The 18,668-nt window shown below is 43.2% G+C and overlaps 1 protein-coding gene across 4 annotated transcripts in view; it reads left to right on the top strand.

Annotated features, from left to right (window-relative positions):
* The window catches only part of epha7 (eph receptor A7), a 380,177-nt gene that overhangs the window by 288,247 nt on the left and 73,262 nt on the right, over positions 1 to 18,668 (top strand). For all 4 annotated transcript variants that reach the window (XM_072251662.1, XM_072251664.1, XM_072251663.1 and 1 more), the window contains exons 6-7: positions 2,441 to 2,565; positions 10,013 to 10,181. In XM_072251662.1, coding sequence (XP_072107763.1) covers positions 2,441 to 2,565; positions 10,013 to 10,181 — 294 coding nt within the window. The remainder of the gene's footprint in view (positions 1 to 2,440; positions 2,566 to 10,012; positions 10,182 to 18,668) is intronic.

Genomic DNA, 18,668 nt, shown 5'->3' with positions numbered 1-18,668 from the left:
TTGTATGCCTCTGTCAAATACCCTCACAATCTTCCATCTTCCAGGGAATAAAATCCGAACCCATTCAATCTTTGAGGCAGGAGATTGGGGTGAAGAAGAAAAATGGATCAGCCATGATGAAATGGTGGAGCGGACTCGATGGGCCAAATGGCCTAATTCTATTCCTATATGTTATGGTCTTTCCTTATAACTCAGATCCTCCAGTCCCGGCAACATCCTTGTAAATTTTCTCTGTACCCTTTCAAGCATATTTACATCTTCCCTGTAGTTGGGCGACCAAAGCTAAAGGTTTGAGTCCTGACGAAGTTTTCCTGCCCGAAACGTTGACTGATCATTTCCACGGATGCTGCCTGTCCTGCTGAGTTCCTCCAACGTGTTGTGAGGTTTTGGGAGTTGTGAGCCTGCTATGTTGGTGCTGGAAGTGTGACAATACTTACAGGCTGCCCAGCCCAATCCTCAGTGGTTTGATTTTAGATTATGGGAACACTCAGTCCTCTTTTATTGTCATTTAGAAATGCATACATACATTAAGAAATGATACAATGTTTCTCCAGAGTGATATCACAGAAAACAAGACAGACCAAAGACTAACACTGACAGAACCACATAATTATAACATATAGTTACAGCAGTGCAAAGCAATACCATAGTTTGATGAAGAACAAACCATGGGCACGGTAAATAAAGTCTCAAAAGTCCCTGAGTCGATTGACTCCCGAGTCCCCGATAGCGGTGGTAAAAGGGAGAAACTCTCTGCCATAAACCTCCAGGCACCGTCAACTTGCCGATACCTTGGAAGCAGCCGACCCCAGCTGACCCTGAGTCCATTCGTCCGAAAACTCCAAGCTTCCGACCAGCCTCTCCGATACAGCCTCCCGAGCGCCATCCTCTGCCAAGCGCCTTCGACCTCGCCCCAGCCGCTGAAACACGCAAAGCCGAGGATTTCGGGGCCCTCTGCTCTGGAGGTTCCGGTTACCACACAGTAGCAGCGGCAGCGAAGCAGGCATTTCAGAAGTTTTCCAGATGTTCCTCCGTACTCTCACGTCTGTCTCCATCAAATCAGGATTGTGCACGGCACCCTACTTGACAGATAACAGACACCACCACCAAAGTGGCCGCGCGCACTGCCATCTTCTCCTCCTCCATCTCCGTCTTTGATGCAAACGACGGATTTCATTGTATGTTTTGATGTTTCAATGTACATGTGACAAATAAAGTGAATCTTTAAATGTACATTTAGAAAGGCTTTGTGTTAATGCAAAATTCTACACCCAACTGATTCCATGAGACATTTAAATGGGTCCTCATTCCTTTCTTCTGGGCAGCATGGTAGTATAGTCGTTAATACAATTAATTTACAGCACAGCGGTCACAGATTGGGTTCAATTCCCGCCGCTGTCTGTAAGGCGATTGTACGTTCTACCTGTGCCTGTGTAGGTTTCCTCTGAGTTTCCTCCCACATTCCAAAGACATACAGTCAGGGTTAGTTGGTTGTGGACCTGTCGTGTTAGTGCTGAAACAGTGGCAGGACCTGCAGGCTCTACCTAGTGCATCGCATATGACGCAAATGATGCATTTCACTGCACTTTTGATGTAGGTATGAGAAATGAAGCCGATTTTTAAACACAATTTTTGAAAGGTTTTCATTTTAAACAGAATTCTACTGTTCTAATTTTATGAAACATTTAAAAGGGTCTGAAATTCCATCTGGTCTCTTCGTTCCTCCTCCCTCCAAAGTTCAAAGTGCTTTTATTATCAGGGGGAGATGAAGATTGTCTTGTCTTTTACAGGTGTTGCTGGTTTCCCACAAGAGATGGACCCCTGGTTTTCAAGCCTCTGAACTTGGTGTGCACCAGAGCTCCTTTTTACACCACCATCCCCAAACGAGTCTGAGCCATACTGTTCTAGGGCACTTCAGAAATTCCATCTGAAGGATGAGTGGCTATCGTGCACATTTCTCATCTGCCACAGACGTGTTTCCATTACAATTACAATCACTTTAGAAAGTTAAGAAAGCATTATTAGAATGAGCAGTAAAAACAAATGGCTGTTGGGCACTTTTGAGATGCAGATTTATTTGTGCAGAGAGAAAAAAACATATTTTGGAGCAACTATACTTTCCTCTTTACTATAACAATAATCTGCAGGTATCTTTCCACCTGAATTTAAATAAATTTGCATAATTTTCTCTCAAAACAGATCATTTTTATTTTGTGTTGCACTGAATGAAACCATCTTCTGTATTTGCACTTTAATTTAAATTTCTATTATGGCTATAAACATTAATGAGCTCTGATTTGAATATTTATAAGTCCCAAATGAAAATAATAGGAAGTGTTTTAATGGAACTGCAGAGATATGCGAATGATTGGTTTTGACATTTGATTTCAGTCTTGGAGGGAGTTTGTCTAATGCTTATTGATATTACTTGTCCAAATAGCCCCCTCACAGGTTAGTGGTGTAATGAAGGATAGTGTGCAGCAGAGGACTGTCAATCTTTCCTGGAAGGAACCGGAGCATCCCAATGGAGTCATCACTGAATATGAGATCAAGTACTATGAGAAGGTGAGAACTGCACAAACATGTAAATATCTACACCCGCCTCGACTGATCCTTCATCAACCACAAAACAAATTCCAGTTGCAACAAAAATTTGCTTTATTTGTTTGTCTGTTTGTTTAACTATTATCAATCTATCTGTCTGTCTACCTGTCTATCTATCCATTTATCTATCTATCTGTCTGTCTATCTATTTATCTCTCTGTCTATGTCTGTCTATCTGTCTCTCTATCTATATACCTGTCTGCCTATCTACCTATTAAGCTATCTGTCTACCAGTCTATCGTTCAGTCTATCAATCTACCTAACTATCTATCTGTTTGTCTGTCTATCTACCGATCAATCAGACTTTCTATCTGTCAGTCTATCTATTGATCAGTCTTTCTATCTGTCAGTCTATCTATCTGTATCTATCGATCTATTTATTTATCTGAATATCTATCTATCTATCAAGCTGTCTGTCTGTCCATCTACTTATTTATATAGCTGGCTAGCAATGCAGCAAAGATTAGGCCCTTTGGCTGTTTGAGCCACGCTGCCCTAGCAACCCAATTCAACCCTAACCCAATCACAGGATGATTTACAATGGGCAAGTAACCTACCCAGTTCCTCTTTGGACTGTTGGAGGGCCGGAGAAAACCTACGCATTCTATGGGGAGGACGTACAGAGACATCTTGCAGAGTGGCGCCAGACTTGAACTTTGAACTCTGGAACACTCCGAGCTGTAATAATGTCGTGCTAAACGCTACACCCTCGTGGCACCCATTTTGTTTAGTGATTAGCATTTTATTGGGTAGCTTCTGGACTGCCTTTGACCAGAAACCTCTCCCTGATGATGAAAGCGTTAACTAATGAGGAGTGTTTGATGACTCTGGGCTCGTACTAACTGGAGTTTAGAAGAATGGGCGGGGGGGGTGCGGTGCAGATCTCATTGAAGTCTGTTGAATATCACAAGACACAGAGGATGTGCAGCAGATGTTTACAATAGTGGTTGAGTCTTAGTCCAGAGGACACGGCCTCAGAATAAAAGGACGTCCCATTAGAACAGGGATGAGAAGATGGTGGTAACTCTGAGGAATTAATTGCTATAGATGGCTGTGGAAGCCAAGTCATTAGGTATATTTAAAGCAGAGGTTGATAGCTTCTTGATTGTCAAAGGTTATGGGAGAAGGCAGGAGATAGGGTTGAGAGGGAAAATAAATCTGCCATGAGGGAATGCCAGAGCAAACTCAATGGGCGGAATGCTCCAATTCTGCTCCAATGTCTTATGGTCCTATGGAAATGATTTGCTCGTATTTAGAGCCCAGAATGGGACATTGTCATTGTGGCAATTCAACCCTTTATGACTCAGAGTGATTGTCAATGCACAATATTATATCTATGGCCTTTGACTTCAAAACTAAGGTGGATTTGATGGAAAATGGGTAATTAAGAAGTGGGCCGCAGGACCATGGTTTGAAGTTCTAAAGGGATATCTACATCAGGAGGGAATCCATATTGAGAAAGATGCTGACTTTGTTCAGGCTGATAGAATTAAAATACAAGCAGTACAAGCAACATCTGTTTCTTCACGGTGGTGGTGGCCAACACTGGAGGAGATCTGTTTGATGTTAAATGGAGGAAAGTTTAGGCCAGATGTCAGAGGTAGTTTTTTATACAGGGAGTAGCGGATGCCTGGAATGCACTGCTGGAAATGGTGATTAGAATCTGATACAAATGAGTGACATGGTAGCCTAGTGGTTATCAAAACACTTTTTAGTACCAGTAACCTGGGTTCAATTCCCACCACTGCCTGTAAGGAGCTTGTATGTTTTTCCCATGACTGTGTGGGTTTTCTCCAGGTGCTCTGATTTCCTCCCACAGTCCAAAGACATACCAGTTGGTAGGTTAATTGGTCATTGTAAATTGTTCCTTGATTAGGCTAAGATTAAATCAGGGGATTGCTGTGTGGTGCATCTCGAAGGACCTGTTCCGCGCCATATGTCAATAAATAAATAAATAAACAAACAAACAATAGGGATGCTTAAAAGACTCCTAGATAGGCATATGTGGACATAAGAGAAAAATGGAGGGTTATGGGCCATGTAGGAGGGAAGGATTGAATGATGCGGAGCACATTAAAGGTTGACACAACATTGTGGGCTGAAGGGCCTGTACTGTGCTGTAATCTTCCTGTTCTGTGGTACCAGAAAAGAAGAAAGGAATGGGAAAAACAGAAAATGATCCACAGTGCCGAGTGAGGGAGGATGGAAAAGTGCAATCATTGATTTCAAAGAGAGTGTAGTCAGTGATATTGTCTGCTGATGGACACTGGAAAGAATTAGATTCACAGTTATTGGGAAGGGTGTGGGGCATTTTTTTTCAAGAGTAGATAGAGCATCTTTAAAGAGCAAGAAGATCGCTACAGGCATTGGGCTCTTGAAATGTTGTTAGTTGAGCGGTGACTTTGAGGGATCTCTTGACGTGAATCCCAAAATATATCATATCTCTTCATCTTCTCAGACAATGATATTTTTTACAAATATTCCCCTTAGTTAAGTCATTCAATTATGATGCAGCTTCTCTCCCCTTACTCTCCCCCTAAGATTTCATTCAATACTGTACATCTCTCCCAAACCTATCTCTGACACAATTCTGAACCACAGCACTGTTCAGGAGCCTGATGATTGAAGGGTGATAACTGTTCCTGAATCTGAAGGTGTGGGACCTAAGGCTCCTGTACCTCCTGCCCAATGGTATTAATGAGAAGAGGAACCCAGTTTTACAGCAGGAGAAAGAGCCTTGCTTATCACTCGTTTATGGGAAAAATAGAGGCATATCATCATTACTTTTTTTGTTTCTGATTAAAAACAAAGGAAGATACTTTTGCAAAATGATGGTGAGATATCATCACATTTTTCAAAAGTTTTTTTATGCTACACAAGGTGATTTGATATGGCAATGTAGGAGGGAAGGGTTAAATTGATCTTAGGGTAGGTTAAAAGGTCGGCACAACATTGTGGGCTGAAAGGCCTGTACTGTGCAGTAATGTTATTTGTTCTATAATGACATTGCTAAATTCAGCACCATCCGAGAATTCACCCATCGGCAGGTAGAGGACCTACTATGTACTGGCTCTTCATTTTGTCTTTGCCTGTACTCGCAAAGGAAGATATCATCAATAATACTTAATCTGCTGGCATTGGAGAGGATTCAGAGGAGGTTCACATGAATGATTCTGGGAATGAAAGGGTAAAGGTACAAAGAGCTTTAGAAGGCTCTGGGTCTTTCCTCACTGGAGGTCAGAAGAATGGCAGGGTTGGGGGGGGGGTGCTCATTGAAATATTTTGAATATTGGAAGGCCTACGTCTAGTAGATGTGGGGAGGATGTTTCCTACAGTTGGGGAGTCTAGAACCAGAGCACCCAATCTCAGAACAAAGCAGGGACCCCCACCTTTTTTTAAGCCATAGACCCCTACCATTAATCAAGGGCTCTGTAGACCCCAGAATGGGAACCCTGGAATATGTCCATTTAGAACAGAGATGGGGGGGGGGGATTTCTTTAGCTGGAGTGTAGTGAATCTGTGGAATTCGTTGCCACAGGCAGCTGTGGAGGCTGATTCATTGGGTATTTTTAAAGCAGAGTTATGATAGGTTCTTGATTAGTCAGCACGTCTAAGGTTACTGGAAGAAAGCAGGGGAAATGGGGTTGAGAAGGAAAATAAATCAGCCATGATGAAATTGCGGAGCAGACTCGATGGGGAAAATGGCCTAAATCTGCTCCTGTGTCTTGTGATCCAGTAATCAATTGGCTCTGTAGATCTCCAGATCTAAAAGCAGAGCAGATTCATGCCACTATAATGGAAAGAATGTCCTTGTCATAACATAATGGCTGTTCGGGCAGTATCAGTAGCACCATAACCATGGTCCCAAACATTGACGTTAACTAATCAGATTAAATTCACAGGTCGTTCTCAATATACCAATTACAAAACCCCAGAGATTAATTCACTGGACTGCTCATGCTCCCGCTGCATCAGTAAATGGCTTCTCGATGCTAAGTGGAAGACATTTTCTCTGAAGCTAGTTCTGCCGCGCAGATGAAGTGATCAAAATGAATTAGTGCTGGAACAAGATACTGGATCCAAAATCTGCGTGCATTAAACAGAGACCACGTGAAAGCTGAGTTCTTCCTTTCGAGAGATTTAATCTGAACAAAGATGAAAGTATTAAAATAATAGGCCAAAATAAGCTTTAAAAAGCCTCTTTTAACAAGAGGGGATATGACTAGATAGAATATAATAGGTTCCCATGGGTAAGTTACAAAACTATAATTCAATCAAGAGGTTCAGGTGATGCCATAAGCTGCACGATCGAAGCTCTTGTGGTCGGTGGATATTATTTGAATCCTTCAATTGAATAAACATCCTTTAACTCATTCCTGGAAATGTCATATGCTATGATACACCGGGAAAAATTACTTTTGGGAAATAAATTCCAATAATATAGAGTCATAGAGCATTACAGCACAGACACAGGCCCTTCAGGATATTGAAACAGTGCCGAGCTGGTTCCCTGTCTAGACCCACCTACCTGAATCTCGACCATATCTCTCCTGCAGCATGAACCTGTCCAAACTTCTCTTAAACATTACAACTGAACTCACACCCACCGCTGGCTTGTTCTACATTCGCACCACCCTCTGAGTGAAAAAGTTTCCCCTCACCTTGTACCCTGGAGGTTTGTGGAGGCTTGATCATCGGAGAGAATTGAAGAGCAGATGGATGCATTTTTATAGCACAGACTGTACAACATAGGGTCAGAAATGGGACACCACTGTAGCATAGGAGTTAGCATGACACTGTTACATCTCAGAGCGCTCCAGACCTTGGTGCATACTTTGGAGTTGAAGATCTTCTGGCACGCTGTTGTGATCTGAGGCAGGGTTTGATGGAATAGGTTTACCAGGACTGATAACTGGAGAGAGGATCCTCCAGGGAATTTTGAAGCCAATGTCTGCAAGCAGAATCTGAGTCCACTGGAGGCTGGGGGCTGAAGGAAAAAGTTAGAGCACTGGGTAGTGGGATGGAGTTACTTCCTTTCCTCCGCTAGCCTGCTGGTCACTCTTGGGCAGGGTGTAGCATCTGCTTAGCCCCCCCCCTCCTGATCAGTGTCACGTGAAGCCCTGAGAGCAGGTGGTGGGTGGCCATGTGAGCAGCTGGTGCACATTACAAGTCCTGGTTATGTGACCGCTGACACCAGGGAGACTATCTCTGAAGAATATTGATAATGGCTGGGGTTACCTGTCTGGTAAAGACACTGCCCAGAAGAAGGCAATGGCAAGCCACCTTCTGTAGAAAAATTTGCCAAGAACAATCATGGTCATGGAAATACCATGATTACCCACGTAATGATAATAATGATCAGTAAACTTTAATCTTGAATCAGGAACTGGTGGTGGTAGCTGGGTATAGGGGTGGAAATCAGACAGAACTGGCATCAGGAAATCAAGCCTAAGAATTAGGAGAAGAACCAAGGATCGACTTTATCATTCTGTATGGTTACATGTATTAGGAATTTCCATTGGTCAGGTTGTGGAATTCTCTGCCACAGGAAACAGTTGAGGCCAGTTCATTGGCTATATTTAAGAGGGAGTTAGATATGGCCCTTGTGGCTACGGGGATCAGGGGGTATGGAGGGAAGGCTGCGGGGGGGGGGGGGGGTTCTGAGTTGGATGATCAGCCATGATCATAATAAATGGCGGTGCAGGCTCGAAGGGCCGAATAGCCTACTCCTGCACCTATTTTCTATGTTTCTATACAACAAACACAGCATTCAACAATTATAAAAATAAAGAATTATATAAAGATAGAATTAGAGGTTAAAGTATAGATATGGATAAATGTGCATAAATACAGATTGTAAGCACCAGCATGTATGTACAACGTAAACAGCATTATAAAAAGCTGAAAGTGTTTTCAGTGCAGAGCAGTGACGGGGGTAACAGATAGAGGGGTTGGGGAAGGGCTAACTAAAATAATTAATCAGATTAACTGCCTGGGGGAAGAAACTTTTAAGATACCGTGAAGTTTTTGTTTTAATAGGTCTTTCCAGAAGGGAGATTTTGGAAAAGGCCATTCGTAGGGTGGGTAGTGCTGCAATGATTTTCTTGCCCGCTTCTTTGTCCTGCACACATACAAGTCCCGCAGTGATGATAAACTCTTTTCTACTGACCTGACAGTTCTCTGTAGTTTTCATATACTGTGAGAGGATGCTGCAACAAACCAGACAGTCATGGCTGATGTGAGGATGCTCTCGATGATGGCAGTGGAGAATTGCACTGGGCTGTTCAGAGAAAGATGGGATTTTGCCAAATACTGTAAGAGGAACATCCTCTGCTGAGCTTTCTCGTTAATGAAGGAGGTACGGTTCTCCGAAGAGGTCTTGGTGAAATTGGTATTAAAATGACGTAGAAATATTCATTGTCACATTCCAGTTTGGTAATCTATATTGATTTTCAACTACAACTGAATTTCTAAGCAATTATATGAAATTTGGCTTTGGAGAGGATGCTGAAGAGGTTTACCAGGATGTTGCCTGGATTAGAGAGCACATGCTATAATGAGAGGTGGGACAGAATCGCGTTGCTTTCTCTGGAGTGGTGAAGACAGAGGAATAATCCTGCAGAAGTTTATAAGATTATGTGAAGCATCGACAGAGTAGACAGACAATATCTTTTTCCAAGGGTTGATATATCTAATACCAGAGGGCATGGATTTAAGGTGAGAGATAGTAATTTCAAAGGAGATGTATGAGGCAAGTTTTTTTTTATGTAGTGAGTGGCGGGTGCCTGGAATGAACTGTTTGGGGTGGTGGTAGAAGCAAATACAATAAAGAAGCAAGACAGAATTATGAATATGAGTAAAATGGCAGGATATGGACATTGTCAATTCAATTCAAGTTCAATTATCATTTAACCATACATGAACACAGCCAACTGGGACAGCGTTACTACGGGGTCCAATTGCGAAGACATATTACCAAGCGACACACGGTAAGCACACACAAGGTCACAGTCACGTAAAAAGAGTCCTGATGCCCACACCTATCCCCTCACCACCTCCCCCGCCGCAGAAAGGATTAGTTTAGTTGGCCAATTGATTATTAATTTAATTGGTTAAGCACAACATTGTGGGCCAAAGGACCTGTTCCTGTGCTGTACTCTTCTATGTTTTATGTTCTAAATGTGTTAATTCAGGAGAGGTGGACGTTTCCCGGATATAACACAAAACATTCAAATATGAAAACCCTGTGCTGAGTTATAATCCAACATCAGTCACGTTCTTTCACAGTAGAATGAGCTTGTAGGTCAGTTCCTATGCTCTACTGTTCTGTATTCTGTTTTCTATTGTAATAATTTTAAATACTTCCTCCCACATCATAATTTCACTGCGGCCTTTATTTTTTTTCCAGAATCTAAAAGATCGCACTTACTCCACCGTAAAATCTACCTCAACCTCAACCACCATCAATAACTTGAAACCAGGCACAGCCTATATATTCCAGATCCGCGCCTTTACCACTGCAGGTTATGGAAACTACAGCCCCAGGCTAGAAGTCTTAACCCTAGAAGAGACGACAGGTAAGAGACATCAATATCGTCCTTCTGCACTGTAAGGCAAAAGAGAGGCGTCCAAAGCAGAATCAGCCTGATGTATATCGTTTGAGAAACAAAAACGGACACAAGATATCCCAAAATTCTGGAGGAACTCGTCACATCAGGCGACGTTCAGGAGGGGATAAACCATCAATGTTTTAGGTCGATTCCCTTCATCAGGACTGGGAAGTAAGGGGGCAGAAGCCAGAATAAGAAGGTGAGAAAAGGGAAAGGAGTACAAGATTCATGATTGAAGATTGTTTAATGTCATTTTCAGTAGATAAGTGTAAAAAAACAAAATAATTGTTACTCCAGATCCGACGTAGCACAAAAAAACACAATAAGATAAAGAACACAATAATCAATAAATATAAATATATAAGATAGCTTGTATACATAGATTGATTGTATGTCCATAAAGTGACACTAGACACAGGAGTGTCTGCACATAAGGCCAGGGGTCCCCAACCTTTTTTGCACTGCGGACCGGTTTATTATTGACAATATTCTTGCGGACTGGCGGACCGGGGGCGGGGGGGGGGGGTAGGATTGCCAACGGACAAGAGTAGCTGTCAAGTACATTGGTTTTACCCAAAGTAACACTACAATGACCATGAAGCCTTGCGCATGTGTGTACATGCCCATTTTTTTCTATAAATCGTCTTTTGCGATTCTGTTCGGGGGGGGTGTTAATCACAACCGCAATACAGTACTGTATGGGTGATATGTGGCTAATACACTCAATTTCGTTTCTAAAAGGGTTTATCTAACGAATTTAATATTAAACACACAGCGCATATTTTCCACGCATGAATATAGTGATAAGTCAATTATCAGGGGAGGACAGGGGAGCTTGAAGTAAGTGTTGAACGAACTTCCAGTAGAAATGGCAGAAGCAGGTTCTATATTATCATTTAAAGAAAAATTGGATTGGTATATGGACAGGAAAGGAATGGAGGGTTATGAGCTGAGTGCAGGTCGGTGGGACTAGGTGAGAGTAGCGTTCGGCACAGATTAGAAGGGCCGTGATGGCCTGTTTCCGTGCTGTAATGGTTATATGGTTATATAAGTAAGTCAATAGCATCATAACATTTTAAGTAACGTTTGGATATTAAACACACAGCACATATTTTCCCCGTATGAACATATACGATTATTGCAACACACCAATATCGCTGAATCAGTGGGAGCCCTGGGATTGTTTTCCTGCAACAAGACGGTCCTATCGAGGGGTGATGGGAGACAGCGATACTCGAAGGGTGTTCCTTATGTCCAGTCTATTCCGCAATTTAGTTCTTGTTGCATTCATTGCAGAGATATATTGGAGATGGAAGCAACATTTTCAGTGCTTTCGTGGCTATCTCAGGATATTCAGCCTTGACTTTGATCTAGAATGCCAGCAGAGATGTTATGTCAAACATACTTTTCAGCCCACCGTCATTTGCAAGCTCGAGGAGTTGATCCCCTTCCCGAGCTGACATGGATGATGCGCGGGTCATGAACTCGCGAGCGTTCAAGCTCAACAGGGCGTGACAGGGAATGAGGAAAGGTGCAACTGACTCCTATCGCCAAATCATACCGTTTCCTCGCGGCCTGGTAGCACATGCTTTACAGCCCAGCACCGGTCCGCGGCCCGGTGGTTGGGGACCACTGCATAAGGCGACTGACAGGAAATGATAAAGTACTGATGGTTGGAGGTGTCGATCAGCCTTACTGCTTAGGGAATTTACTTCAGGACTGTATATGGAGACATACTGTAGATGATAATAAATTTATCAATTTTGGTAATAAATTTACTTTGAGCTTTGAAGTAACTGCTTTTGAGTCTGGTGGCCCTGCCATGGATCCGAGATGGCCTCCTCCCTGATGGGAGTGGGACAAACAGTCCATGGTCAGGGTGTGTGGGATCCTTCATGATATTGCTGGACTTTATCTGGTGCTTTTCCAGATATATGTCCTTGATGTTGGGTAGACTGGTGCTGGTGATGTGTTGGCTACCCATTGTTTTGACTACCCATTGACCCTTCCTGTCTGCCGCAGTGCAGTTTCCATACCAAGCAGTGATGCAGCATGTTAGGATGCTCTCTTCAGCCACTTCAGCAAGTAAAGACATAGGTGAGCTTTCCTGATTGTGTCGAATGTGTGCTGGGACCCTGAGAGGTTGTCTGAGATGTGCGCTCGAAGGAGGTTGAAACTGCTGACAGTTTCTACTGCTGTGCCGCCGGTGTAAAGAGGGCTGTGAGTGGTGCAAGTTCTCCTGAAGTCAGTAACTCCGGGGGTCAGGGGGCACCTGTGTTGAGGATGACAGGAGGGGAGGAGCAGTTGCGCATCCTGACAAACGGAGGTCTATTGGTTAGGAAGTCCAACACCCAGTCACACAATGGTGTGTTTAGACCGAGGAGTGGGGGTTTGTGATACAAGCTGGCAGGTAATAGGTGACATAGGTAAGCAGGAAGGTGGTGGATGGGGAAGGGAGGGTGAAGAAGCTGGGAGAGGATAGTAGGATGAGATAAAGAACTGAAGAAGAAGGAAGAAGGTCAAGTATCTTCACAATGCCCGCTGCAAAAGGCAGAATCTCCTGGTGGCCACCTATTTCAATTCAACTTCCCATTCCCTTTCTGACATGTCAGTCCATGGCAGGGGTTTCCAACCTGGAGTCCACAGACCCCTTGCTTAATGGCATTGGTCCATGGCATCAGAAAAAGATGGGAACCTCTAGTCTACAGCCTCTTCTCTTGCCATAATGAGGTAAAACTCAGGTTGCAGCAGTATCTCATATTCCATCTGGGTAGCCTCCAAACTGATGGCATAAACATTGAATTTCATTGTAATTTCTCCCCCTTTCCCTCCTCCATCTTCCATTCCACATTCTGATTCCCCCCTCACCTTTTCTCTTCTCCTCAGAGAGGGCCCAGCAGAGATTGCACTTTCTGAGGAAGCTTAAACAAACATCACTCCCCACTAACATCTTAACTACATTCTACAGAGGCGTGGTTGAGAGTGTGCTGACCTTTTGCATCACAACCTGGTACTCCAGCTGCAGTGCTGTCGCCAAAAAAGCCTTGCAGAGGGTGGTTAGGGGAGCAGAGGAGGTTATTGGCGTCTCCCTACCTTCTGTCCAAGACCTCTTTCAGAGTCGATGCCTCCAGAAGACACGGTACGTCATTAAAGACCCCTCACACCCTCTCCATGAACTGGTTGTTCTTCTGCCATCAGGCAAACGTTACAGGAGCATCAAAACTAAAACCACAAGGCTACTAAACAGCTTCCTCCCACAGGCAGTCAGACTGCTAAATAGCTGCTCCACCTGACTCTGCTTTGGACACTTTTAACTTGCACTGGACACTTATAACTGATTTTAACTGACATGTGGCTGTTGTGTTTTACTATTTATTGTTATGTTTATTATTTAGTGTTGCGTTTGTTGTTATGATTGCACTGCTCCTGGGAAACGCTGTCTCATTCTGCCCTGCAGAGCTGATGTATGGTTAGAATGACAATAGAGTTTTTTGAATCTCATGCCCATCGCCTCCCTCTGGTTTCTCTCCCCTTTCCCTTTCTCCCATAGATTACTGCCCTCTCCTATCAGATTCCTTCTTCTTGTCACCTCCCAACTTCATAGTGCAACAGCCCCCATCCCCCATCTCGCCAGCTTCCCCTTCACCTGATCTCATCTATCACCTGCCAGCTTCTATCCTCCCCCTGACGCCACCATCTTACCTGGCTTCTTCCCCCTTTGGCCCAGAGTGTCCGCTGTTCATTCCCCTCCATGAGCACTGCCCAGCTTTCAGAGCTGATCCAGCACTTTGTGGGTGCGCTGCTCAAGATATCCAGAACCTGAAGAATCTTTAGAGGTATCCCGTGCTGTTGTTCAAGGACAGTCGGATCAATTACGGCAGAAGCTGAGGACTCGATTGTCTGACAGATTTATTTGCTAGTTAGTTTCCCACAGCAGTTAAGAACCATCGAGTGAAGGTAGAATCTCTGCCTTGAGAATAGAGTGCGATAAATAAATATTATACTGTTAGTGCCAGCCTGCATCACGCCACAGTATTGATCATCGTTAGAGATTTTAATGACAAGCTTCTTTCCGTGAGGGTGTCGTTTCATATTTATTACCTCCACCACCCCCAAGGCTAAATGTATTTTTGGGATGGTTGGGGGAGGGCATTCTTAGCAGATTTCTGAACGAGATACCATAGGTCTATACACTCAAGGGCCACTTTATCATTTACCCCCTGTGCCTAATAAAGTGGGCACTGAGTGTATATTTATGGTCGTCTGCTGCTGTAAGGTCTGATGTGTTTGTGCATTCAGAGATGCTCTTCTGCACACCACTGTTGTGACGTGTGGTTATTTGAGTTACTGTCGCCTTCCTGTCAGCTTGAACCAGACTGGTCAATTTCCTCTGACGTCGCTCATGAATAATACATCTTTGCCCACAGAGCTGCCACTCACTGCATGCTTTTTTGTTTTTTGCACCATTCTCTGTAAGCTCTAGAGACTGTTCACCATGAAAATCCCAGGAGATCAGCAGTTTCTGAGATACTCAAACCACCCCGTCTGGCACCAGCAATCAAACAGTCAAGGTCACTCAGATCACATTTCTTCCCTATTTTGATGTTTGGTCTGAATAACAACTAAACATCATAACCACATCAGCATGCTTTTATGCATTGAGTTGCTGCCACATGATTGGCTGATTAGATAATTGCATTAACAAGATGTACCTAGTAAAGTGGCAATCACATATATATTGGGACAATTGACTTTGCAAGTCGTGTACCATGCAGCCAGAAATGCTGTGGGAAGTTTAATATATTAATGATTCAAGAACTACTCTGTCAGCTTTTTATCAAAAGGTATACTGAAAGATCCAACCACTTGCGTTGTATTATGTCTGCATGGGATATCTGGATCCTGCATCCACAGACGCCAATAGACAGCTCCTTAGGAGAACATTGTACTTGATTCCAGTGATCACTTTGCTACTATGCCTATGAATATTTGGTGAACATAGGACTAGTATTATCTGTGGCATATATAGATAATTCTAGTCCCATTTTTTTTAACCAAATATTGGGTGGCAGGGTGGAGATACATCTCTACCATAGGAGGTGTAAGGCGCTCTTTCTGTCAGCCTGCAGGTCACTCCTAGACAAGGAGTAGCACCCACTTAGCCTCCCCCCCACCACAAATCAAGGTCACATGAAGCCATAGGATTTGGTGATGGATGGTCGCATGAGCAGCTGGTGCATACCACAAGTCCTGGTTATGTGACCACTGACACCAGGCAGGCAATATCTGAAGAGTATAGACAATGGCTGAGGTCACCCGTCTTGTAAAGACACTGCCCAGAAGAAGGCAATGGCAACCACTTCTGTAGAAAAATTTGCCAAGAACAATAATGGTGAAGACCATGATTGCCCACGTCATACGACACACATGGTATTGGGGGTATGGTATTGATGTGGATAGAGAATTGGTTGGCAGACAGGAAGCAAAGAGTGGGAATAAACGGGACCTTTTCAGAATGGCAGGCAGTGACTAGTGGGGTACTGCAAGGCTCAGTGCTGGGACCCCAGTTGTTTACAATATATATAAATGACTTAGACGAGGGAATTAAATGCAGCATCTCCACGTTTGCGGATGACACGAAGCTGGGCGGCAGTGTTAGCTGTGAGGAGGATGCTAAGAGGATGCAGGGTGACTTGGATAGGTTAGGTGAGTGGGCAAATTTATGGCAGATGCAATTTAATGTGGATAAATGTGAGGTTATCCACTTTGGTGGCAAGAACAGGAAAACAGATTATTATCTGAATGGTGGCCGATTAGGAAAAGGGGAGGTGCAACGAGACCTGGGTGTCATTATACACCAGTCATTGAAACTGGGCATGCAGGTACAGCAGGCGGTGAAAAAGGCGAATGGTATGCTGGCATTTATAGTGAGAGGATTCGAGTACAGGAGCAGGGAGGTACTACTGCAGTTGTACAAGGCCTTGGTGAGACCACACCTAGAGTATTGTGTGCAGTTCTGGTGTCCTAATCTGAAGAAAGATATTCTTTCCATAGGTGGAGTACAAAGAAGGTTCACCAGATTGATTCCTGGAATGGCAGGACTTTCATATGATGAAAGACTGGATCGGCTAGGCTTATACTCTCTGGAATTTAGAAGATTGAGGGGGGATCTTATTGAAACGTATAAAATTCTAAAAGGATTGGACAGGCTAGATGTAGGAAGATTGTTCCCGATGTTGGGGAAGTCCAGAACAAGGGGTCACAGTTTGACGATAAAGGGGAAGCCTTTTAGGATCGAGATTAGGAAAAACTTCTTCACACAGAGAGTGGTGAATCTGTGGAATTCTCTGCCACAGGAAACAGTTGAGGCCAGTTCATTGGCTATATTTAAGAGGGTGTTAGATAAGGCCCTTGTGGCTAAAGGGATCAGCAGGTATGTAGAGAAGGCAGGTACGGAGTTGTGAGTTGGATGATCAGCCATGATCTTACTGAATGGCGGTGCAGGCTTGAAGGGCCGAATGGCCTACTCCTGCACCTATTTTCTATGTTTCTACATAATGATGGTGATAACTTTCTGTGGGTGGCTATACAGCAATACCATCCTCCCAAACTAAATACATCGATACTTCGTGTAAACCTAGTTTTTCAGTGTTACAGTAAATGTTAAGAACAGTAAAATTCACCAAGGTTTTTTTTTACCAAGAACAATGTTTTTCCTGTGGATTTTGTACCACAAAATAGTAAACCAAATTTCATTACAAGGTCATGTTAATCAGCTCTAAATATCTCATCTCCAGCCTGATTCCACCAACTCCTTTGAAGGTCGAATCTTTTGCACTCTGGTTAGGTTAGTTTTTTAGAATAATTTTTTTTGGGCAACGTTTTGAAATTTTAAACACGTGCCTCTACACACAGTCATCTCCCAACAGCTATTTAAAAGATGTCTTTATTTTATTTATTAATAGATTGGATATTCAAGATTCAAAATCGTTTCAGTGTAAAGGAGTTGTTAATCCAGATCCGATGCAGCACAAAAAAAAACAGACTCAGTAAGATAAAGAACACAAGAATATAAAAACACCATCACGATAAATCATACAATAGTCTATATACATAATTTGACTGTATGTGCTTAAAGTGATGGTAGGTACAGGAGTGTCTGTACATAAGATGACTGACAGGAAATGATAACCTTTCATCTCAAAATGGCGACTGTTTATTCATTTCCATAGATGCTGCCTAGCCTGCTGAGTTCCTCCAGCATTTGCTCTGGATTTCCAGCATCTGCAGATTTCCATGTGTTAATGATAAAGCAGTGGTGGTTTTGGGTTTAGATCATGGGTGGAGGTGTCGATCAGCCTTACTGCTTTGGGAAAGTAACTGTTTTTGAGTCTTGTGGTCCTGGCGTGGACACTACATAGCCTCCTCCCTGATGGGAGAGGGACAAATAGTCTATGAGCAGGGTGTGTGGGATCCTTCATGATGTTACTGGCCCTTTTCCAGCACCTTTCTGTATATATGTCCTTGATGGCGCCATGTATCCTATGTCCTATGTGCTGGCATAAACTGGCTGCTGCATGATAATACTTGCATATACCGCTTGAAGGTTCACTGTCCATTATATATTTATAGATGTACTGCATATGGACCGTTAACTGCACTGACAGGTGCTCTCGGTAAATTGGTGAATTATTATTGTCACCTGTACCAAGTTAAAGTGAAAAATGTGTGTTTCATCTGTAAATATAGATCAATTCTTTATAATGGTGCAGTGCAATTATTGTAATCAGTTGATCTGCAAGACAATTTTTTTGCTTCACCTCAGTACATGTGACAATAATTAACTTCTCCCAGTGGCCACTTTATTACATAACTGCTGTGTCTAATAAAGTGGTCACTGAGCGTGTGTTCATGGTCTTCTGCAGCTGGAGCCCATCTGCTTCAAGTTTTGACATTTTGAGCATTCAGAGATGCTCTTCGGCACACCACTGTTGTAACGTGTGGCTATTTGAGTTACTGTCACCTTTTCGTCAGCTTGAACCAGCCTGGCTTTTCTCCTATGACCTCTCTCATTAACAAGGCATTTTCACCCACAGGACTACAGCTTACTTGATTTTGTTTTTTTGCATCATTCTCTGTAAACTCTAGAGTTCTCAATCTGGGGTCCACAGACTCTTTGGTTAATGATAAGGCTCATAGGCATAAAAAAGGGTTGGGAAACCCTGCTCTGGAGACTGTTGTGTATAAAAATACCAGATCATCATTTTCTGAGATACTCAAACTTCCCCATCTGGCATTAGCCGTCGTTCTCCAGTCACCGTAACTTCAATCACATTTCTTCCCCATTCTGATGTTTAGTCTGAATAACTGAACCTCTTGACCATGTCCGCATGCTTTTATGCATTGAGTTGCTGCCACATGATTGGCTGATTAGATATTTGTATTAACAAGCAG

The sequence above is a fragment of the Mobula birostris genome, chromosome 2, assembly GCF_030028105.1.
Source record: "Mobula birostris isolate sMobBir1 chromosome 2, sMobBir1.hap1, whole genome shotgun sequence".
Taxonomy (NCBI): Eukaryota; Metazoa; Chordata; class Chondrichthyes; order Myliobatiformes; family Myliobatidae; genus Mobula; species Mobula birostris.
The sequence above is the reverse complement of the archived record's forward strand: the minus strand, read 5'-3'. Positions and strand labels throughout refer to the sequence as shown.